This window comes from Stegastes partitus, unplaced genomic scaffold, assembly GCF_000690725.1.
Source record: "Stegastes partitus isolate 25-593 unplaced genomic scaffold, Stegastes_partitus-1.0.2 Scaffold41, whole genome shotgun sequence".
Lineage (NCBI taxonomy): Eukaryota > Metazoa > Chordata > Actinopteri > Pomacentridae > Stegastes > Stegastes partitus.
The window spans coordinates 749504-774680 of NW_007577772.1; the positions used below are offsets into that span (position 1 = coordinate 749504).

At 40.7% G+C, this 25177-nt stretch overlaps 1 protein-coding gene across 1 annotated transcript in view; it reads left to right on the forward strand.

The window, feature by feature from the left end:
• Window positions 1-25177, forward strand: part of adamts7 (a disintegrin-like and metallopeptidase (reprolysin type) with thrombospondin type 1 motif, 7) — a 115009-nt gene that overhangs the window by 73052 nt on the left and 16780 nt on the right. The window contains exons 15-23 of the mRNA XM_008304630.1: window positions 581-825; window positions 2847-2988; window positions 5663-5789; window positions 10015-10228; window positions 12227-13957; window positions 14276-14428; window positions 15546-15719; window positions 16998-17144; window positions 19716-19878. Coding sequence (XP_008302852.1) covers window positions 581-825; window positions 2847-2988; window positions 5663-5789; window positions 10015-10228; window positions 12227-13957; window positions 14276-14428; window positions 15546-15719; window positions 16998-17144; window positions 19716-19878 — 3096 coding nt within the window. The remainder of the gene's footprint in view (window positions 1-580; window positions 826-2846; window positions 2989-5662; window positions 5790-10014; window positions 10229-12226; window positions 13958-14275; window positions 14429-15545; window positions 15720-16997; window positions 17145-19715; window positions 19879-25177) is intronic.

Here is a 25177-nt window from a genome sequence, read left to right on the forward strand (position 1 = left end):
TTTCTCCTCCATCTTCTCCACTGTTTTCACTATTCACAACTCTTCCCTTTTCTGCAGGAATGACGGCTAAAACATCAGACATTTAAACAGTAATATCAATATCATTTGCAATATTGCGTCTCAATAGTTTAATTTCATGTGCAGTATGTGATGTGCAATATTTTGTATTTTTGCTTCTCAGGTGTAATATTTCAGTTTCATGTGTAACTAATCAATTTAATCTGCATCATTTTGAATACATGTGCAATATTTCACTTTCATGTACAGTATTGTCAATGTAATGGACAACATTTCATTTAATTTTATCTCATTTTTCAGGTGCAATATGTCATTATCATGTCTGATATTACCTCAGTGTAATTGCCAGTATTACTTTTTTCTGCTCTATTTTAGCTTTTGTTTTTATTTCAGCATCATCTTATTGTTTTTCTACTTTTTAGACACTGTATTTCTTATGTTGTTTAGTTTTTTCTGAGCAATATCTGGCACAAGAACTTCCTTCAGGAGTAATAAAGTTTTATCCTGTGTTATCTTGTTTACTTTACATCAGGTTACCTTGTGTTTCTATTGTGTGCTTCAGGGTATGTAGACATCGGGCTGATCCCAGAGGGAGCCAGGGACATTCGGATCGAGGAAATGGCCGAAGCTGGGAACTTCTTGGCGTTACGAGGCGACAACCCCAACAGGTACTTTCTGAACGGTGGCTGGACGATTCAGTGGAACGGAGAGTACAAGGCTGCCGGGACAGTGTTCACCTACGAGAGGACGGGACACCTGGAGAACCTGACGTCACCTGGACCCACCATGGAGCCGCTGTGGATTCAGGTACAATTAAATCCTTCTTATCCCTTTGTGATGCCTTGTCAGTGCTGAACTGCCTGTACTTTTAGCCAGAACAGGTGAATTTCTGATAAAAATAACTATATGAAAGCAGACGACTCAGATCCGGCGGCACCCAATGCAAATCTCACAGGAGCAAGCGGTTTCAGATTTGCTGTTGAGCTGCAGGTCGTGGGATGGAGTCAAGAAATGAAGTTGGAAAGAAGATTAAAGCAGCTTTTTACACTTTGACATTTGGACACATTTCTCAGCTGTTACTGACAAAAAAGTCAAAGTATTGGGCTTTTTTAAGTCACAGCTTCACCCTCCCCAGTCAAAGTAAGGTCTCCTTCAGTGATAAAGCACTTCTACATGCATATAGTTAACATGGAAAAATGTATGAAACTTGTACTTGCTGTCCTGAATTGACTGTAATTCTACAAACGGTATTACCACAGAATAAAAATGTAAACCAAAGTGTTCTGTGAATGAGACAGAAAAGACTGACAAAACACCTTGGGCATTTTGATGTATCGTGTGCTGCTAACATGGAGGATGTCCTCTGTGTTCAAGGTGAAAAAGGTCATGGTCAGAGTTGATTATCTGTCTTGATCAGGTGAGTTTGCATCAAAATTGCATGAAGTTTTACCCAGATGGAGGACATTACCTTTGACTGACAAGGCTATTATGTCCATGCGGTATTGAAATATACCCTCTGGTGAAAATCAAGTTCATCCAACCATCCATCATCTATACACCACTTAATCCTCACGAGGGTCATGGGGGGCTGGAGCCTATCCCAGCTGACTTAAGGCGAAGGCAGGGGATTCACACCTATGGACAATTTAGAATCACCAATTAACCTCAACATGTTTTTGGACCTTGTGGGAGGAAGCCGAAGAACCTGGAGAGAACCCACACTGCACGGGGAGAACATGCAAACTCCACACAGAAAAATCCCAACCGGGGCGCAAACCAGGGACCTTCCAGCTGCGAGGTGACGGTGCTAACCACCGATCCACCTTGCAAACCCAAAATCAAATTTATTTTACCGTGAAAACACATCCTTACGCCGTTTTTATAGACTAGAAGACACATCACGAGAGAAACAAGCAATCACCACCACAGCTGAGCACTTCCACCTTGAAACTGCAGTCAACCAATAACAGCCTCAAAAACACAGATTCAACCTTGTCGAGTTTTATATGCAGCAAACCCAAAGATGTCATCTTTACTCTGACTATGGAGGAACCCTGATTTATTCAAGCTGCTAGAAAGTTCTGCTCCTTAATTCCACTCTCATACCACAATTAAAACTCTGAAAAACAGAATTGTCTCTGTAATTACAGGTTTATTTTAATAACAAATGTCCTGATGGATCCAATGGAGCTCAGAATTCATCCAGACAAGCTTCAATGCAAATACTTGCACTGTACATAAAATCTAATATTACTATCATATCCTGTGTTCATGAAGTCACTGCTGCCGTGCCACCACTGTCAATGATCACTCAATCAAAGATACACCTACAGTCTTTGTTGCTGTGCGATGCTGCAGGTGTTAAAGCCAAAGGAAAGCTGTGGGCAACAAACAGGAATTCAGGTGTTTTTTTTCTGCAAATTCCCGCAGTCCAGTTTTTCTTAACCAATGGAAATAAACAAAAATAACAACAGAAATATATATTGGCAGGGTTCATAAAAGCAGGACATATTTAACATAAATCAGTGACCTGTGCAGGACTTTAAGATCAAACTTGTCAAACTAAAGCCCCCCCCCCAGTACAGTTATGCACTTAAGCAGAAAAATATGTATGCTGCTTTTAAAGGAACGTCAACCTCCTGTTAGATTTTTTAGCTTTTTTAAATAAACCATCCTTTTTTAAAAACCTTTTCTTCAGGTAGAAAAACAAACAACAAATATAAAGAAGAGACTCATAGTTTGTGACCTAATTCTTTGGTTCCTGGGAATATTTACGATGTCAAGTTTTCTCCTGAATTTTTACATTTTTCTCTCGTGTGTTTTCTAAGCTTCTCTTTCAGGAGACCAATCCAGGAGTGCGGTACGAGTACACCATCAGTCAAAATGTGTCAGAGGACAACAACATCCCGGCGTCGGTTTTCTCGTGGAAATATGGTTCATGGACTGAATGCAGCGTTACCTGTGGAGCAGGTAAGAGATACAGCTTTGCCACAGCTGAGTTGGTCGGTGTACAGAGAGCGAGAGTTAATCTGCAATTCCTATTTTTGAATGCACATCCTCAGAAGCAGATGTAAAAAGCAGACATGGATTTCATTCCAAGTGTGTCCTGACTGGAGGTTTTGTTGACAAAACTTTATTCAGGCACACTGAGCCCTGTTTTTTTTTTTATGGCAACACAAACTGCATTATGCTGTGTTGGCAGTATAGGTTTTCTTTTTTGTTTGGTTGTACCAATAAATTGTTACAAAGAGAGGAAATAAACAACAGCAGAGCCTGCAGATAAGTTGGTGAACTCTCTGACCTTGCCTTCGTGATCAGAATTGTGCAGACCTGCTCAGATGCAATTTATTGACAAATGAAGTTTTAAGAAAAGGGAACGAATTTGCTTTTTACAGCCCCATTTGAAAAAAAGTTCTGCCAAATTTCGAGGAGAGTTCACCAGAAGGCATGTGGGAGACTCTGAAGTCCACTGGAAGAAAGTTCTTTAGTCTGATGGGAGCAAAATTGAGCTTTTTGGCCATTAGAAGAGACGCTATGTGTAGCAGACACCAAACACTGTGCATCATCACAAACACGCCATCCCACAGTGAAGCATGGCGGTGGCAGCATCATGATGTGGGGACGCTTGTAGGCAGCAGGCCCTGGAAGCCTTGCAAAGACTGTGAGTAAAATGAAGCATCAGAAAATCCTGGAGGACAAACTTATGCGGCCTGCAAGAGAACAGTGACTTAGTAGAAGATTTGATTTCCAACAAGACAACGGCCCAAAGCAAACAGCCAAATGGAAATGGGCTTAAGGCCAGGCCTCAATCCAACTGAGATTTAGTTTCTGGACTTGAAAAGGGCTTTTCACTCCCAGTCCCTGTGCAACCAGACAGAGCTACGGCAGTTTTGCAAAGAAGTATGAGGTAAAATAGCAATGTCCAGACCTCCAGGGCTAAGTGAAGGCAAAGTCACATCTTCCAAATACTGACTTGAAGCTGGTGAATGCTTATGCAGTCTCTTTGGTTTTTAACTGCATGGCATTACTAGAAATCTGTTTACACTTCAATAGAAAATGTTCTTTTTATGTGAATACTGGTCAGAAAAGCCCAATTAAAATGACCATGATTCAATGTTGACTTTAAACTTTCAATTAAGTTAATGCCTTCTATAGACACTGTGCAAGCACTGACACCATTAACCTACAGTTGTTTCAGAGTATAGACACATTCAGTAGGTTGGTTGAGTTTTAAAACACACTGAAGTCTAACTTGAGGTTCTAATGATCCTCTGGATTCTGCCATTGTGGTGCTTTTCGATCTTGTGTAGAGCGTTTTTGTTTCCCATATTGACTGCCTTGATCCTCGAGTGCTGTGGAATTCAAGGATCAAGCATTCAGGCTGGCTTAACAGAAGTTTGCCTCAGGCTTTAGCCCCTTTTACAATTTCTAACAAGTACATATATATTTTTTTCCATTGCTTTGCTTTTCTGTGCAGACTGTAGCAAACATTAACATGGCAAACTGTTTTGAAGCGAGGTTCCACGTTGCTTCTTTCTGAGTGCCAAGGTTAAAACATCCGTGTATTATCGGTGGAAATTGTTTTTCTGTGTGTGCTGTCTGGTTTTCAAAAAGTTGAAGGTGAAAGTTATTACTGCAAATGCCTTTAGAGCAAATGCTTCAGTGTAGTGAAGAACAAAAAAGTGCAGACGGAGATGTACCTGCAGAAACAAACCTACCCTATTCACCTTATTCCATTTGAGACAACATATTGCATAGGCGTAATACTCAGGCAGAAAATATATTTCTAAGCCTCACCTGCGTCACTGGTTTTAGCAACTATGTGTTCTGTTATGGTAGAAAGAACATCTTGGCCTCAATTTCCTTAAGTGAAATTCTTTTTTTTTGTTTTTTTTTATTCACCACTGGGTCAGACAACCTGCCATGCAAAACTGTGCCCTTATTTTTTTCCTATGCTCAGAATGGATGAGAGCAGAATGTCTTCCACAGTGCAATGTCACAGAGCACTATTCGTTCAAGTAGGGGTTAAATTAAGACAAGAAGCAGCATGTCATTAGCATGGAGAGCTTTTTATGCAGTTTTTTTTCTACCTCTCCATTTCTCTGTCCATCTCCCTCTGGCTTTCAATCCTACTTGTCTTGTATTTACCTTTACAGAGATGAAGGTGTAAATTAGCTATGAGATCTAAATTACGGCCCTTGGCGGGGTCGGAGCAGAGGCCACTGTGGAGATGGGAGATGTCTGCTGCTCTGTCAGGCTGATATTCGCCTGAGGAGGGTGAGAGGGATGATGGAGGGGAGGAGATCAACCTGCCACAGCCTTAGGAGACAAAATTTTATATGTGCTGCTTTGTGTAACACTGTTGGAAACCTGCATGAGTGGTGCTCACTGACATATGTCCATTTTAGGGCTTGTTGGTTTGGAAATGTTTTGATTTTGCTCAATCGATTTATGTTTTTACGATGTTTTCAATTATGTTTTACAAAACTTGAAGTGTGGGTTTATAATTTGCACAATAAAAAAAAATGTTCATGTTTGTTTCAATATTCCATGAATGTCAGTCACTTGGAATTGTGTCCTACTGACCTACTAGTTGCTCACAAGGTGTTACAAAAGCTGTTCTCTCTCCTCTCTCGTATTCCAGGTGTTCAGAGGCAGATTGTTCACTGTGTGGAAAAGACAACTGGGATAGTTGAGGAGCACTTATGCGACCCTTTAACCCGACCTGACGATAACCAAACCAGCTGTGACAGGGATCCTTGTCCGGCCATGTGAGTTTACCTTCCAGACATTATTTGTAAAATGATGCCTGACCACGTACTCGGAGGGAGACTTGTTTTTCAGACCTTGCAGAAGCAAACACTTTGTAGTTTCCAGTGTGTGTGGAAGCAAACATCCAAGCTACCAGTATGCAACAGGAGTGAGCTCATGTCAAATTAGACAAAATTGTATTTTCTTACTGCGGTACTTTAAAGTTTAACAGCAGGGTATTTGCACTACTGTCAAACTAAAAACTAGCAGCTTAGACATACTATTTGCAGGAACTTGCAACAAAAGACATTAGTTTAATTACAAATCTATTTTATGTAGTGCTTTGTATGTCTACCTTTATTTTTGATTTTTGATATGGAGGATACCAATGCTGCGCAAATATCTGTACGGATATTCTGCCATTCTTCAGAAACATTTTTTCAATTGCTCTTTGATGAGGAGGCTGTGTTGCGCTGCCCCACAGGTGTTCTATTGGATTTCAGCCAGGTGAAATACTTGTCCAGGTCATAGTTCTCACTTGTTCTTCATTCGAAAATCATGTGTGATATTGGCGGTGTGCTTGGATTCGTTTTCTGTGAAGCTTCTGCAGACTGGCAGTCATCTTGTCAGCCAGTATTTCAGGATATCCACAAGCATTCATGAAGCCATATGTAAATGTCATCTAATCATCTTATATAATCAATCATGCTGCCTTTATATCGTCTCACCTCCACCTGCGTGCCTCATTGTCAGGACCATACGTTCACTGTGGCAGTCTACGCCACTGTTGGTAGTTTCATTTTTAGGAGAACAACCACTGCAGCTGTGATTAGTAGGACTATGGCTCATTTTATGCCTCCCGATTATTGCTGCAACTGATTTGTAGTTGCCAGCCTCCCACTATCCTTTTACATCTTTGTGAAATATTATTAGATTTTTCTGTTCCTCTGGTAGTTGTAGTCCATGTGAAGCCATGATGCAGATAGACACAACCCATAGATCCAAAACTTAGAAAGTCCTGGGGCCTCATTTATCATCAGTGCGTAGAAAAGATTCTAAATTCTGTCGTACGAGTGAAATTTAGAATGTGTGTAAATACAAAAAACTCTGTATTTATCAAACATGCGTACGTGGGTCGTACGCACATCAGTATGTCATCAGTGTTGATGAATCCCACTTCTTCTTAACCACCGTGCTCGTGCACTTTTGGGATGATTTGCCTTCAGAAACACCTCCAATTAACCATATACGGCAACAGCACACCTCTTTATAAAACAAGTGGATATTTTTTTCCCCTCGCTTTCATCATCATGGCAAAGAGGGCAAAGGAGGAACTTTTCAGAAACCGACATTGAGGTACTTGTCAGTGAGGTTGAAGGTAACCAGAAAGTATTGTAAGGGGGGATTTAATGTTAAACTCACTGCCAAAAAACATGTCACAGCCTATAATAGAGAAATGACTGCAACTGGAGGAGGACAAATCAATACCCAACTTTCACCCAGTGGATAACCTTGATCACCTACAGATGACCCACACTTTGTAACACTCACCAATAAGCCAGCCATCTTCAGCAGCTCCTGTTTGAAGACCCACAGAGCTGTTCTGCACAATTAATGAGTCGTGCGTTCCTCCAGATCAACGTTTGATAGCGACAAATGTGCATCACAAATTATTTGTACATTAATTGAATGACGTCCTCGTTTGATTTGGGCTCGTTGGTGATGGCTGTAAGGGAACTGGATGTAGGCAGGGGCCTGAAAAATTATGTCATCCAACACTGCCGGCAAGATCCTGCTCAGTGGTGGCTGGAAATCCTGCATACGTCTCCAACCTCACACTGGTGGTCAAAATCCCTGAATGCTTTCTATTTGTAGTTTCACTGTTCTTCCGCTAGATTATGTGCGTACGCATGGTCAGAGTTGTGCGTATATTTACGCACATTCCTAAGTATAAGTACAAGTTGATAAATTCCATACTTTGCGTAGGAATGTTCGTACGCACTGATGGTAAACGAGGCCCCTGGTTTTTACAGATCATTTACGAACCATGCTCATGTGTTTTGGCTGAATGAAAATCACAGTTGTACTCAATTTCATTTCAGTGATCACAGTTTCTACCATGGGGGCCTTGTTTTTCAGGACAGTTTTTCCAAAGTGTTTGTTTTGGATTGTTCGGAGGGTTAACTGTAGGGATTACGTTATATTGCACTGATGTTGTATACTGTATGTAACCGCCGTTGTGCTGCAGAGTTGTGCATATAATGGTATTTTGAAAAGAAAAAGTTACATAACTATTTCGTTCAACTTAAAAAAAAAAAACCCTTTTGGCAGACAAATAAGTTTATTTCTAACCTCTTCACAGACTTTATTACACTGAAGTGCAGCTGTGAGAGTAGAAACAGCTCATTTTCCACTGAGAACAGGACATTTTGGCAATGAATCAGCACCGGTTTTATTGCTTCAGAATCTGGCAGAGCACAAAATGCACCAACCTTGAGCCATTGCGCACTATTTCTGTTGAAAAAGTTAACAGATAACTCTTGCGGGTATTTTGTGAAGGTGAAAATTGTTAACATGATGAAGGACGTCAGTAATTCATGATAACAAAACGATCTTGATCTTTATGTCTACAGCCTCCAAAAGAAATCAAAAATGTAGCCGGTTCCGGTATTTTGCCAACTGTGATGATCAAGGTTTTTTCTTTGCAATCGCCTTCTAAAATAGCTATAATTCCAGTTTTCATTGTTGGTGATGATCTGTAGAAGTGAAGTACAGTACTTGTGATTTTGTGCATTTTATAGGAAAACAGCAGTAACGTTGTGTTCTCATTGGACGATCAGATCCCTTTCTACTGATCAAATTCAGCAGTCTTGTGGGAAACTTATTGCGTATAACTGTTACAGAACTGGGCTGCAAGGTGGCACAGTGGTTAGCACTGTCACCTTGCAGCGAGAAGGTTGCCGGCTCGCGTCCCGGTGAGGACACCCGGGATCTTTCTTTTTGTTTGTATGTTCTCCCTGTGCAGCGTGGGTTCTGTCTGGGTTCTCCGGCGTCCTCCCACACAGTCCAAAAACATGTTGAGGTTAATTGGTGATTCTAAATTGTCTGTAGGTGTGAATGTGAGTGTGCTTGGTTGTCTGTCTCTAAGTGTAGCCCTGTGATAGACTGGTGACCTGTCCAGGTGAACCTGCCTTCACCCTGAGTCAGCTGGGATAGACTCCAGACCCCGCGACCCTAGTGAGGATTAAGTGGTGTATAGATAATGGACGGATTGATGTTATGGAACTATTTTGTGTTGGCTTAACTGTCTGTGTGGTGGCTAATGAATAGCCTCAGTTTTTTTTTGTGGTAAACCAAGAACTATGTGGCTAATTAGCTTTAGCTTAGCACTTCAACCACACTTTTAAAACAGCTAGCAGTTTTTCCTGAAACACCCAGTGTGTAGGATTTAATGACATCATTGGTGAGATTAGAAATTACAACCAATTTAATACCTGCTGCCTCACGCTAACCTAAGATGGTTGTTGAAAATGTGAAAAACGCGATAGGCCCGCTCCAGAGCCAGCGCTTGGTTTGTTCATTACTGTAGAAACATGGTGGTGCAACATGGTGAACCCACTTCTACAACTGTGATCACTGAAATGATCCCTTTATATCTGTGTAGACATAAAGGGAGCCTTGAGAGGCAGCGGGAAAAAAAACACAGCATTTCTTATTTTCAGTAATTTTATGAATAAATATAAAATTCAGAATATTATATCATATTTCTGCAATAGATCCCACTAAATCCGACACACTGGCTCTTTAACAACACAATGGTGCATTATAGCACAGACAGGTTCACGCTGCCAAATATGATTTTAATAATGACTCTAAAACCTTTTGGTTATTCAGAGCTTTGAAAGAAATATACCAATAACACACGCTGCACTCATGGAGGAGAAAACTTTTTTCCACTGTCTGTCTCTGTTGTCTGCTTAAACAGTGTCAGTATGGTGTGTTTTTTGCTTCTAACAATGTAGTTCGTCACTGTGCAGCTAAAAATAAGTGTTCAATGGGGCCAGAAAAATTGTTTACTGAAGTAAATCCTGAGGCATTGATTGACCATCAATCCTGTTAACACCTCAAAGACACAATATGGTCACTGTGTGCTGGAGACAGTAAAACCACACTGAGGTGTAATATACTGTCATTTTCCATCACAAGCACACCTGTAAATTGGAAATCTTTGCATCTTTCATGCAGATGGTGGGTCGGGGAGTGGCAGAAGTGCTCGGCGAGCTGTGGGAGCTCGGGCCTGGCTAAAAGGACGGTTCTCTGCATCCAAGCGGTGAGTGTGGAGGAGCAGGAAGCCCTGGAGCCCAGTGACTGCAAACACATCCCCAAACCTGAGTCACTGTCCTCCTGCAACACTCACATCCCCTGTCCGGCCGACTGGACCACCGGCAGCTGGTCAAAGGTGAGTCTCAGCTGGAATATGAGGCTCTTGTTTGTCTGCTTTGATAGAAAATGAAACTGGAGGCGCTGCTATAGCTCACCGGGTTGAGCTGGCGTCCCATGTACAGGGCTACAGTCCCGATGTGGAGGTCATGGGTTCGAATCCTGCTCATGAGCCTTTCCCACACGTCCTCCCCTCATTCTTCTCCCCCACTTTCCTGTCTCTGTCTCACTACACTGTCAAATAAAGGCACAAAGGCCAAAAAAATAACTTAAAAAATAAAGAAAATGAAACTGTAAATTCTTCTGCCTGTAGCGAAACACTTTTACAGCCACATTCATGTTTTTTTGTTTGTTTTTTTCTGTGAAGAACCACAACTATAGAGAAAATGAATCATGCTCTTATTTTCTAGTTTTTGTGCATTTCGTAATTTTTCCAGCATTTGTCACAAGACATTTTCACATCTCAAGCTTTTCAAAACCTGTTAAAACCTTTAGGGTCAGAGATAATGTATGATATTAGCGGTTTCTTGAAGGCTCATATCAACTCATACAACACAGCAGTGACCACATGATAGAGCTGCAACATTAATCAGTCAATCGTTGTTTTGTGTCCTATTACATGAACTGACAAATATACTGAATAGTGATTATCGGTTTGCGTAATTTAAAAAAAACAACAAAAAAATTCAAAAGTCTTAAATTCCAGCTGCTTAAATCTGAATTTCCTGGTTTCTTTCTTCCTCTGTATCAATAAACTGAATATCTTTGGCATTTGAGGACATCATCTTGGGCTTTGGGAAACATCGGCCGACATTTTCTGCTATTTTCTGACATGTCTCGACCAAATAGCTAACTGATTAACCGAGGAAACAATCTCCACATTTATCAACCGTGAAATAAATGTTAGTTGCAGTCCTGCTGCACAAAGGTCATGTCTTTTGTATTTTTTTGTTGTATCCGTTTTTCCACACTAAGACACAACTTGAAATAAATAAATCGATGACCTTTAAAACTACCTCTGAAACTGAAACGTGCCTGAAGGTGTTTTTATAGCATTTGCGGCCTGACTCCTTCGTTTCACTTAACCTTTTGTCCCACTCTGTCCTTGACGTCATTATTGTTAGCCACGCTGGTGACTCTATAAGTCGCTAAGTGCACCACTTTAGTCCAGACAGAAATCTCCACAGCTGTTGGGGAAATTGCCATGAAACGTGATTCAAAGAGTCATCTCAGCTTTACCTTTTCATGTAGCATTCCCGTCACTCTCATTTGTTCTTCATGTCTAATGCCATCTGCACTGCAACCTTTAAATGCTTTCTTTTGCACTTTACTCTTCCGTATGTTCTTGCTTGCTATTATGTTTTAAATGCCTTGGTGTTGAAATACGCTTCACAAATAAACTTGCCTTTCTTAATTAGGAAATGTTCCACTCAGAACACAACATCGTCTAATTAGCAAATGGTAGGATGCTGACATGCTAATTAGATGATGCAACACACATAACAAAATGAGGCTGTAAATGGTAACTGGGACATACATAAACACAAGATAATCAACGTTTTGTTTTGCAGATCCTGTACATGTGGAGATTGTAGATTCAGTAAATAATAAATAATTCCAGCGTACAATGACATTAAGCAAAGTGACCATGATTCCTTACAGTTCCACAGAGATGCTAACATTGCTGTAGACTCTTTTGTCCAGTACTGTGGTTGGTTGTGACCCATATAGTGCAAAATAACTACAGACGATCAGGATTTGCAGCCGCTTCATTTGAAATGAAGATTAGGTCAGCAGAATGACCATTTTTTTCATCAACTTTTCAAAAGTTAAATATCTGTATTTGTATTTACTTTGGGTTTTTTCCTGACTGGAAATGTGTACTTTATTAAATGTCCTTTTGATTATATATTGTATAGTGTTTCTTATGTTTTAAAGCACATTACCAGCTGGAAAAATAAGCATGGATTTCCTGGTGCATGTAATTACTATTGCCGCTGTCTTTTCTATCCTGCAGTGTTCACTGACTTGTGGAAGCGGAGTACGTCATCGTAATGTAACCTGCTCTAGAAACACAGGCATCGACTGTGACCCCCACAAGAAACCTCTTGCCGTCGCTACCTGCTACGTCCAGGACTGTCCGCAAGTTGTGGATAACTTCGGAGGTATCGACTGGTCTGGCAGCGGCTGGTCCAGCAAGGAGGTGCTCAATGAAATCAATCCCATACCTGAAGTCAAACCTCCTCCCAAACACAGCGCCACCAGAGCCCAGCCGAGAGTTCACAACGACCTCAACAACATCGTCGAGGGAGACTTTCACTACCACAATAACATTGAAAATATTGACAACTCTAAAGAAAACCGCATTCAAGTGGACGATTTTTACTACGACTACAACTTCATCAACTTCCATGAAGACTTGTCAGATGACTTTGAGAGCGATTTAGACGATAGCTTTCCGCAGGAGATCCAGCCAACCCCCAGTGTGAAACACAGTGCCTACGTGGAAACTACAGAAGCTCCCACAGCTCCCATTTCTACAGCTTCACAGGCCACTTCCCACACACAGAAAACTGAAGAGCCACAGAACACAAAAGTGGACAATGGGAATGAGAGTAGAAATGCAGCTACAAAAGAAACAAATTCTGAAATTGTGGATGACTTTCTTTCTGAGGATTATCTCCTGCCCGTGTATACCACTCGCTCACCAGCATTGTCTGCAACCCAGCGAACTTCAAAAGACAGACATGGCAATCTGTGGAGGCCTGAAAACACGAGCACAATGCCGGGTCTGGTTTTCTCCACAAAGCAGCCCACACAGGATGTGAAATGGGGGCAATACGGGGAAGAGGCTGAAAAGGATGTCAGTGTGACTCCAAAACATGCTGCTATTACTCCCAGTCATCCCACAGCTCCCAGTACTATTGTCTCTACAACAGTGAGTTCTCAGGGGACGAATGAACATCATGATTATGAGTATATCTATGCAGATGAGGAAGACTTGGAGAGTCCAGAACCTTTAGGATCTCCCACGCCAGAAACGATAATTCAGCTTCAGACTGAAATCCAACTGGATGAAAGTCCTTCGGAAATACCTCAAACAACCAGCCAGTATGCAATAATTCCAGTTTCCTTCACAGTGGAGGATTTGGACACAGCTCAGACTAATTCTAATCCAATACATACCACTAGTGAGGGTAATTTATGGGATAGTGACTTGGACCTCAGTGAAACCCCCCTTCCTGCCTCTGAGAACTCGACTCCTCTCCCCATTCCCTTTCTGCTAATCTCAGGTAACCAAGAGGCCTCTGATGACTCCACATCATTAACTGGAACAGAAATCATACCTCCTACAAACCTGGAGGGAGCTACTCAGCCTTCTCCAGATCATTTCCTGACAGCTGCAACAGAACAGACGCCTGCTTCCACTGACACAACTGGAACTCGTCCTACGTCACAAACTCCACCGTTTGATTTCGACTATAATGAGATAGTGGTTCCTCCGATGGTGAGGAGCCGCATTAGCAGTGATCCCGACACTTCGTACCAGCTTCCAACAAGCACAGCATCCACTCCTCGACCCATTATAACGCCAGCACAGCACGTTGAATCGCAAACACCTGCTGTGCCGTCTTTATCAACCCACCCGCCTCTTCTGTGGTCACTTCTTGAGGAAACATCTGTCCCAGCATCGGCCTCCACACAAGTCTCGAGAGCTTCCTACTGGGTTGCTGGCAACTGGAGTGCTGTAAGTACACATTAATTAAATAACCCCGTGCACTTAATTGTTTGGAAACACAGTGTGACCTAGCGCTAATGCAGCTGATGCCAATTTAAATAATGAATGTTCAGGGTGCATTTGCCGTCTACTCACATCCTTGCCCTGTTGTACATAGCACTTACAGAATTTGCATTTATTTGCATCACATGAATATTCTTAAAATGCACACATAAAAAACCCTTACAATCTACATTTTTATCTGTGAGAGTTCTGTATGTTGGAGGTGTTTGAGCATCTGACCCTCACGTCACAGAGTACAACTGCTGTTCTTATATTTGTGGGCAGTGCTCCACCACCTGTGGTCTGGGAGCCATCTGGAGAACTTTGGCTTGCAGCACTGGATTAGACTCCGACTGTGATCCAGCCAAGAGGCCTGCACCTGCTCAGAGGTGTTACCTGCGACCCTGCTCTACCTGGAAAGTTGGGGAATGGAGTAAGGTGAGACTACTTGTTATACTGTCCTAATCAGTGTAGGTATTGTGGTTATTGGTGTAGAATAGGTTTTTAAGAATTATTCCCTGAACATTGCTGGATTTTGTGTTTTGTGCGGTTCCGAGCTGGGCTGCACGGTGGCTCAGTTGTTAGCACAGTCACCTCACAGCTAGATTTGCATCCCGGTTAGGACACATCGGATCTTTCTATGTGGAGTTTGCATGTTCTCCCCGTGCAGCGTGGGTTCTCTCTGGGTTCTTCAGCTTCCTCCCACAGTCCAGAAACATGCCGAGGGTAATTGGTGATTCTAAATTGTCCGTAGGTGTTAATGTGAGTGTGCTTGTTTGTCTCTAAGTGTAGCCTTCAGATTACTGGAAAGGAGAACATGTCTGGAAAGGGTTTAAGATTTTGTCCATGTTAAACAGTTTGTGGGGTAAACTTGTGAAATAGTCGCGATGACGATCTCAAAATGAGTACAACTATAAAACAATTTAAGAAAATGTACCAACAAAGACTGAAGTATATAATAAAGTGTAACAGCAAAGATGTTTTAAGAGTTTCTTAAGATATCGATAAGCATAAGGTTTGAAGCAGATAGAAAACAGCAAAATATGAAATGTATGCACATGAAGCAGGTAGGAATTAGATTTCATCCTTTTCAGACATGACTTAAAACTTTTGGATTTATTTTTATTTTGTAACTTATTTTCTTTTTTGTCCTTATGATATTGTGGCATGTTTTGAAATGAATCAATAAACATAAAATAGACGTTATTCCTGGTAAATATCAGCATTTAGCTCACAGTGATGTTTTGCCTGTGTACAGCCTCACATAGGCTCGAATTACTCATCAGAGTTTTGTGTAAAACTAAAAAAGATGAGCCACTGAAGTGATTAAAGGTCCCAAACAAGTGAGTCAGTCAGAGAGCGTGACATGTTTCTTGGATAAGAGTTGTCCTGGAATTTTTTTTATTGATTTTCTTTGAGGTTTAAATACATTCAGGTCCATCAGGTTGCTGTCTGGAATTTTTGTAAGTCATCCTTCGGCTTAGACTCAAGGTCACACACAAGCTGCAGCGGCTCATATTGGCTGAATAACAATCGCTGCCGTATGTTCTCCCAGTGTTCCAAGAGCTGCGAAGGCGGCATCACATTAAGAGATGTCCAGTGTTTCGACCTGAGGGATCAAAGGCCCCTGCGACCTTTCCACTGCAGAGCCATGTCCTCGAGGCCGCAAACCCAAATGCCATGCAACCTTCAGCCATGTCTCGAATGGTACAGCTCCTCCTGGGGTCAGGTGAGGAGCACAAAGAATAATAAACACGGTGAAACATGCAAAGGTGTGTTCTCTAAAGTTTCTAAATGGGGGAAGATGGAAGGTAATGTGCCATTTAAATGTGCTGCTTGACAACATGCTCAATATAAAACATTCAATTTTAGGTCAGCTTTCAGTGTGTTTGTCCCACTAGGATTCTTCACCATATGCAACATCAAAATGCTGGATGGAAAAAATATATTCAAAGCATCCTCTGTGTAATTTCAAATAAATTGTGGCTGGACAGAACATCAACAGCACAACATGTCCTCAAGGATTATACACCATTTTTCTTTTTCAAAGTGTGCCATACTGTGCTTTTTCAGTGCATTACATTCTGTCTTCCTATACGAGCTGTTTATTTATGTCCATTTCAATGCTGCACTTGCAAATCGACAAACAAAAACAAAGAAAGCAATCACTGTAAACACTTTGTCTCTTTTTTTAAATTGTGATGTTTTGTATAATGGTGTTAAGTTCTCAGTTCTCTCATCCACAAGCGAAAAAGACGCTCAGAAGACAATCAGCTGTTTTTTTTTTATGAACTAGTGCAGTGGTTTGCAGTGGAAATTTTAGATTTCAGAGCTTCCCACAGGTTTTGAACTCATCAACAAGTGTGACATTTCAGAACAATTCACGCTTTTCAGCCGAGCCACCGCACAATTATGTAAGAAGAAAAGACAAATTGGTCACAGTTGATGGATTACCCCCGTGAAGTAGCGCCAAGTTACTGCAATTAGATTTTTATCGAAATAACACAAAAAGGGGCTTCTTTGGAAGTACAGAGAAAGCATTCAGCAACATGCTTAGAAACCGCTTAGTGAAAACAAATCGATCTGCTGTGCAAACGTGAACGAGTGTAGAAATAGATCCAGTCAATAGTGTTCACGGCTAATATCTGTGCCTCCTTATCATAAATGTAATATGGTGGCTAGTGTGTGTTCATGTACCGTAGCTGCAGTTAAGCATGCAGACAGAAACTCCTTCAGTTTACCTGCTGCCATGTTGTAGAACCCTCTACACATCCAGATGTTAAAAACAAGAACCATCCCCACTTGAACAATTAAAGGATCCGTGTTGTATGTTTTTTTTTCAAGAACAGTATTGGGTTTTCTCAGCATCTCTAGATCATTGGAAATCGTTATCTTCAACCAAACATGTCCCTCAGATCGTGCTTTACGTCTGTAAGCTCCAAAATCAATCAAACACCGATGTTCACAGGTTCATCATGTTGGTGTTTTTTCGTCTCCTGTTGTGCAGTGCTCTGAGGTGTGCGGAGGAGGCGAGCAGCAGCGCATCGTCACCTGTCCAGAGGACGATCGATGTGACAGGGACCTTCAGCCGAGCAGCATCCAGCCTTGTAACATCCAGCCGTGTGCTCAGTGGCTCACTGGATCCTGGGGACAGGTACGCCCCACTGTAGTTAATCCCACTCGATTGGAGACATGGATCAACGTCATGAAACATTCCCTTTCATTTACTTGCTTTATTATTGTTACCGGAGGGACAAACGGCACTCAGTGACATTTTAATTAACTCGCATACAGGTCTGTAAATTATTTATACTGTAAATCCCATGATTCATTTTCAGAAGCTTCTGTCTTTAGTTTCTGTAGCTCAGTCTCTGTAGAAATCCTGTAATGTGGTTCATTACAAACCGTACACGATGTAACATAAATGCTTATTTGTTATAATACAGGGAAATTTAGTAGCATTCAAGGATCCTAGCTCAGGATTTGACATTTATTACCTAAGTAAAGGAGCAGGTATAGGATGGTGGTGACGTAATCGTGGAGGCCGTGGCTCAGGTGGTTTCTCCAGATGGCAGGCGAACATCTTGCAGTGCAGCTCTACTGGCATTTACATTATAAAGTGCTTGGAGTACCACTGAGGTAGAAAAGTGGTATTTAAGTGCAGGTCGTTCACTGTAATAGACTCAAAGATGGGCCTTGACTTCTGAAGCCAGGGTCACAAATTGTGGGTAGAAAAGGAGGAGGAGCATCACTGCACACTGACGGATGGATGTTATAATGGAGCCTATATGCGTCTGTGCTACGTGTACATTGGATGGGAAGGCACATGCTGTAACTTTAGATGAAGAGAAAGAGGCAAGAAACACAATGTGACTAGCGAGGCTTTGGGAATGAAAGCATGCGAGTCAGGAGAGTCGAGGCCTTTGAGCCGAGAGATGTTTCCACTGCAGGGTCAGTCCAGACAGAATTCAGGAAACATGTCGCTGCATTGGGTCAGATTTAGTTCAGTCTTCATGAATGTGTTCATTGGTGCCAAAAGCTGATTTCTATAAAACATCTTAGCTGAATTTTAAGAAATTTATTTATATATATTTTTTAGGCCTCCAAAGTTCTCTGTTTTGAATTGAAAGAAGTCGTCCAATATCTCCAGAAATGTCATTTCATTCCCAGAACCATGAAATTTGTGAGGACACATAGAATTGTCCTCAAAAGACAGACTGGCTCCATCTCCAAACTTTTGATGGTGGAAATACAATAATATCCAGGTCTGAAAACACGATATTCCCAAAAACTCTGCCTCAATATTTTACAGAACTTTGCGTCCCAAGAAACACCAAAGAAAGTACACAGACTGACCCAGCACCTTCAAACTTGTCTTCTGTATTTCAAATTTTGAGCGTTCTAATTGACTGGCAGTTGAGGAAATTCTACACGTTATGACATATTTTCCGTGTGTTGCATTTAGTTAGTTATTTTTCAACAGTGTGATTTGTATTCTGACCGTCATTGAACAAATGGACACATACAAGGGACTATTTTCAAAAAAAGTTGGGATTTCATTTTGAGAATAACGTCCAGGGTTTCCAGATCCTGTGAGCCTAGTGCAAGTTTCAAGCTTGACCAAATGTAAAAAATGGCTCCATTTTTTCCGAGGACCTTCAGTCAAAGACAACTTCACTTTTTGCCTCTTTAAGATGCCTTCTTCAGCTCTAACTAACTGGGAGTTCCAGAAATATATTTACACCCCCAAATCACATTGTTAGTGGCCCATTAATGACCATAACTTGAGGTGTTAATTACCACCATAAACCCAAAGTGTTAAACATCTTTAACATGACGCCCAGCCATTTTTTTTTAACTGAGTACACCATTTATTAGGTACTTATAATGCAGTCCTGAGATCCCTTCCCAGAAAGTTTTCCCACCATGACAGTTTTACCAACACCTTGAGTTTATGGTGGTAATTCACGCCTCAAGTTATGGTCACTAATGGGCCATTAGCCATGTGATGTGGGGGGTGAAAATCAGAAACTTAGAACTAAAGAAGCCTCTTGGATGATGGGAACCAAAAAGAGAAGTCCAGGTGCCCTTTATTGAAGCACATAGGATCACCGTTTACAGTTTCATTTAGCAGACGCTTTATCCAAAGTGACGTACGTCTGAGAGCAGATATCCCTTCCCAGAAAGTTTACACAAGCAAGCAAGGATCTAGTCAGGAGAAAACAGTCTAGATAAGTGCCATAGAACAAATTCAAGTGTGTTAGGGTGTTGATGCCAATAGCAGGCTGTGTGGGAGGTAATAGGAAATGTTGTTTTTGTTTTCAATCTGTCAAGTGCAAAGGTGTTCAGTGAAGAGCTGGTCTTTAATCTTTTCTTAAAGACTGAGAGGGAGTCAGCAGATTGAGCTTGGTAACTCGTTCCACCACTGGGGAACCACAGAGGAGAAGACGGCTTCAGAGGTTCTCCCTGTTGTATACAGTGAGAGAATAAATACGAATGCAAGATTAAAAGTGCTGATGAATTGTATGTAACAGGCCAACCCAAAACACCGATTTCGGCCCTTTTAGATTTAACTGAAATGACAGTAGGAATGTAATACCTGGAGAAAAGAAAGGTCAGGCAACCCTGATTTATTACTGTGACAATGAACAAAACGACAAAAAAAAAGGAAAATGTTTTCACATTTGAAAGAACACCTGGACATTTTTCTAATTTCTCTCTGCAGTGTTCAGCCTCTTGTGGTGGCGGAGTGCAGCATCGGCTCATCAAATGTGTTGATACTAAAGCTGAGACGGATGAAGAAGTGGATCAAGCTCAGTGTGACCACGAGCCGCCGCCTGAGAGCAGCAAGAAGTGTAACTTACAGGAGTGCGAGAGCGCCCCCCCTGGTGAGTAATAAAACCATTCTTTTCCAGCAGTAAAATAAAGGATTTACATGATTAATCTGCTAATTCTCCGATATCTCCAGCTAACACAGTCAATCTTAATTGAGCTTTGGGTTACTTATGTGATTATCATGATTGCAGAGAGCAATTAAGGACTGTTAATTGTTCTCCTGATTGTGAAGCTGGTGTTATTAGTGTGTTGCTGCTGGCAGCGTCAGTATTTGCTGTCACTGACACTGCAAAATGTATCAGTCAGTCTCATCTACATTTCAGCTGCAACTAACAAACCCAACACCCAGCTGCTGTGTGTTACGTGTGGACCTTAACTGCAGAACCGTATGAAAGTTTGGCTCATGTAAAAAGTGACGTTTTCTCAGTGTTTCCTGGCAGTGCACATTAGGTGATTGAGAAATGGATAAAGGGTCAGATGGGTTTTGTTTGCTTAAAGAAATGTGATAAATTAGAGAAGCAGAGTCTTAAGAATCTGTGTTGGTTTTTTTAAATGTCTGGTCTGGTTGTCTGGTATCAAACATGTCTTATAAAGTGCAGTGGCAGATCAAAACTTTGAAAAAGAAATAAAATAAAAATTGAAATAATCACTTGCTATATACACTCCTACACAATTTAAATAACAGTATAAAAAATGCACACATGCTTCAACAACGTTTGCCTCACACACACTAGATCTCTGAACATCTTTTTTTTATTTTGTTTTTTATTAACCATCACTACCTTTCACAGAGCATTTAACACAGGTTTTCTCTACCTTCGCTTCATATTTTGAGTTCATGTACTGATTTAATTTGACTGGTGCTTCAGGGCTCTTACCATCGAAAAAATTACAAATTCAGCACTGCAAGAAACCTATCTGAATATTTATATTTTGTTTTTAGCACAATCTGGGCAATTTGAGCAAGTGCACTGCTTTATATTATTGACACATACTTGTACATAATGATGATATAAATATACATGAATATGCATTATTGATTGTTAGAATTGGAATATAGACTTGTATGATTGCTGTCTTCAATAATGACCTCAGGGAGAAACAAGAAAAATGCAATGTTTCTTTAAATTCTTCGACAAAAGGCAAGAAAAAAAAAAAGCCTCTCTTTTGCTATTTCAAAAGATGTCTGGAATAAATAGAGGTTACAGGAACCTTTGAGCTTCATGTTCACCCTCAAAAGGATGACAATACTGGTGACGGTGTTGTTGTTGGAGAAAACATGAAGATGCATTTCATCTTATGGGAAATGAATTGAGTCTTTAAAGGTAAATGCGATGGTACTTTTTCAGATTTCTTTTCGACTCATTGAGGTATTAGATACGAGGCTCACAGTCTTGCCTCCTGTTTGGTTTCTTGGGTCTCTGGTTTAGAGGGTCACTCAAGCATAAACTCATTTCGCTCTTAAATAGAGCATTCAATGGAAAATAGCCCTTCAAACTGAGCTGTGGTTCTGGTTTGTCTTGGAAAAATGTGTTCTTTTTTGCATTCGGGTTTTCAAGGGTGCTTTTAGTAGATTATTAGGATTGAGAATTCAGAGAATTAATACGGCAGAAAGAACTGCACTTCACTTGTTAATTTTAGGATTTCAATTTGAAGTGTTCACCCAAAGGTCAATGTTGGATCATTAAACCAGATGACCTATGTTCATCTCACCAGTTACCTTTTGTGGAGTGAAAGGCATCAATGTTTTGTCTTAATGCTGCAAGGTTTGTGTGTGTTGTGTCCTGTGTCTCATCCTGTAGGGTTCATTGCCAAATAGAGCAGAAATATCTGCAAAAATCCCCCAACCCTAACAGTGCTAATAAACTCTTTAAACCTTCCTTATTCAGTGCACGCAAGAGTCTCTGAAGGCTTCGGAAAAATGAGTTGAAACCCTATTTTTTGCACTGTATTAGTGAAGAGCTTATCATTTGGATTTATAATTGAACCCCAAGGAGTCTGACTGAAGCACTTGAATGATAATTTTACCTGAAGCCAAACACACCTTCAAAGTTGTGCTAAAAGATGTATACAGTGTTTTAAACTTAAATTGCCTCTCACTTAGTTAAACTACATTTTATATCATGTGAGCTCACAGCAACACATATCTTATATAGCCCAGTTAGTTGTTTGTATCACATAGTATTGAATTTAAACATGTTTGTTTAGTAAGACAGCGTAAATTGAGTTTGTAAATTGATCACTTGGGAGCATTTTCATGTTTTCTTGAGGTGTGAGGCAAGCCCTTTTGGACTTGTTAAACTGATTCAAGCATGACTAATGGCACTCTTGAATAAATCTGACTGTGGTGTTGAATAATGTGTTAAACAGAACGTAGGGTCACAGGTTGTCTCATAACTGTGGTCGGTGCTGCAGGGTGCTGAGGCTGGTGTTGTCCTGGTAGAAGCAATGTGAGCAGTGCAGCTCAGTAGTAATGTTGGGCTGTGTTTTGACTGAATGTGTTTTTGGCAGCAGTTGATCCAGACTGAAAATGTCACCAACTATCAGATGGAATGCCATGAAATTTTGTACCAACAGCTTGTCAGTAATCTTGGCTTATTTACAGAATGAGTGTTTTGTGAGTTCTGAGTCTTCATACGCTTGGGGGGGAGAAGGAGCCGACAATTATCAACAAAGAGTTTGTTCTTCTCAAAGAAGCTGACGTCAACATTCTAAATTTACGGTCAGTCATTTCCCCAAATGTGTATTACAAGGTTTGAGTTTTCCAAAAGCAACAAATGCTAACAAATGTGCTCAAATAGCTTAAACATGACAAAAATATCCTTAAATAATTGGAAACATTCTCTACATTTACATCTGTCATTTAAGTAACTGTTATTAAAATAATCACAAAAAGCACTGTACTCTGCTGTATAAGTAGCGCTTGAGGTTGGTGTTATCCTGTTGTTTTGAGCAGCATGGCTCAATGTCGGTCTGTTTCTATGGCTAGATGGGTATTTGGCACTACTTGGTCCACACTGAAAAAGTCACCAATTATCAGATAGAATGCTATGAAATCGTTTTCCCCACAGTCATGGTCTCCAGAGAATGAAGCCTACTGATTCTGGTTGTGACCAAGACATCCGTTTTGTTCTGTTTGAGCTGTAGAAAATAATCTTTAATCTATAGCTTGATATCTGAAATAGAGTTTAATAGGGCGTTTATTTGCCCCCAAGTCATCAAGAAATACACTGACGTAAAACTGTGTGTCATCAACATAGCTGTGGAGTTTGATGCTGGGCCGTCTGATGGATTGCTGTGTTTTGTTTTTGCTGACAGTTGTGGTATCCAGAGGATGAATCCTATTGACACACCTGCATGAGATCAATGTTTTTGTTTTTCCAGTAAAAATGCCTAAACAACAATCATATTTATTGCAATAAAATTTGGCACAAAAATCCACGTCCCTGTTGAGATAAATTACAAAAACTGATAAACTGCTAATCCCTATGTATCATGTGCAGTCATCGGGTCAAATTTTCAGTCATCCTACACTTTGGTTTCTGGTTAATCTAGTTAATATGCGCATGCATATTAACTACTTATGGTATTATTTAGCTCAAAACCTCACCATGTCCAGCGTCTGAGAGCTGCCAGCCGGCCTGTAGACTCAGTTTGTGAGTTGCTGTGATAGATTTTGGTTCCCCCTGCAGGTGCACTTTGCCGGTTTACATAAGACACGACGATGGCATCTCAAACCTCCTCCATGTGGATGTTTAAATCTCACCGTGCTACCTGTGGAGACTTAATCTATAGTTTGTTTGCACAGGCTGAGGAAGTTCTCTGCCCAAAATGTCAGCACTATAAATTAAATGGAATTCATTATACCTCACGATGCAAATCTTTCATTTCTTTGTTTATTATTACCAAACCCTGTGATACAAGATTGACTGCGATAGGAACGATGGAGCCACACGTCAAGTGATTGCAGCAGGAGTTTGATTATAGGACATACAAGGTCTGACCATAGAGTATCCATTTGGAAGTAAAATTTCAATTTCCGCTGATGCTGGCTCTGGTTTGAGCTGGTGTTGATTGAACTGTGACTGCTTACACACATCAGTGAGGATATTGGCAAAAATGTCAAAGAAAAGCAATTACCAACACCTTTAAAATGAAAAGTTGAAATGGTTGTAATTTAAGAGGACTAATAAGTGACATCAAGAAATGTTCAAAATAACAGGGGGACTCGGAAGAGGAATAACCTGTCACAGTTTATTTGTATTGGACTTTCATACAAGTACAATGAAACACAAAGTGCTTTGCAGAACAAAAGAAAAATGACAGAGGAAACAATGACTGAGGAAATGCCATCATAAATAAATCTAATACATTTGCAACGAGGAAACACCAGAAAGAGAACAAGTCAAAAAATCTGTATAGCAAAATAAGACAGGAGTACAGAAGTCAAGTTTTAAATGACAGATAAATCAACAGACATACATAAAACATGAGATCAATCCATTAAAAGCCAGAGTGAAAAGGTAAGCCTTTACTTTTCTGGGGCCATCAAGATTTAAGTTCCTTGATGGCCCCAGGTCTTCAGGAAAACAAAAAGGATGTTTTTTTGTTCCGACTTTGGTTGTAATTAAAAGGCCACAACCAGAAGACCTCAAAGATCACAGGGAGATAAAAGCAAATCCAATAAATATGTAGGACCAGAGTTTCATAAACCAATTAAAGGACTGCAAAATCAATTCTGAAGCAGACAGGTAGAAGGTCCAGAGACTTTAAATCTGCTGTTATTTGTGTTCTCGCTCTGGTTTTAGTCAACACTTGTGCAGCTGAGTTTTGAAGCAGTTGTGTTTGAGATGTATTCTGCTTTGGGAGACCAGATAGCAGAACATTTTAACAATCAGTCCTACAGGGAAAAAGGTAGTGTCTCTGTATTGGCTTGAGAGAGAAACAGTTGCACTCTGGCAGTGTTTTTAAATTTTAAAAGGTCCTTTTTTTTGTTATCTTTCTAATGAGAGGCTCAAAACTGAGGTCTGTGTCAAATATGAGGTTATTAACTGGTTGACATAGCTGTGATGAAAGTGCTTGCAGTTTCACACAAAACTTCTCTCTCAGAGTTTCACCACCAATGACTAAGACATAGGTTTCCATAGACTGATTTTTAAAATACTATTTAGAAGGACATCAGTTGGCCGTGGGCCATCAGGAAACACAGCAATGTAAAGCTGTGTGTCATCAGTGTAGAAGCAGGTATTGATGTTGTGCCTCCTGATGATGCTTCCAAGGGGCATCATGTGGTGGGCAAAAAGTGTAGGACCTAAAATTGAACCTTGAGGGACACCTTATTTCATTTTATAC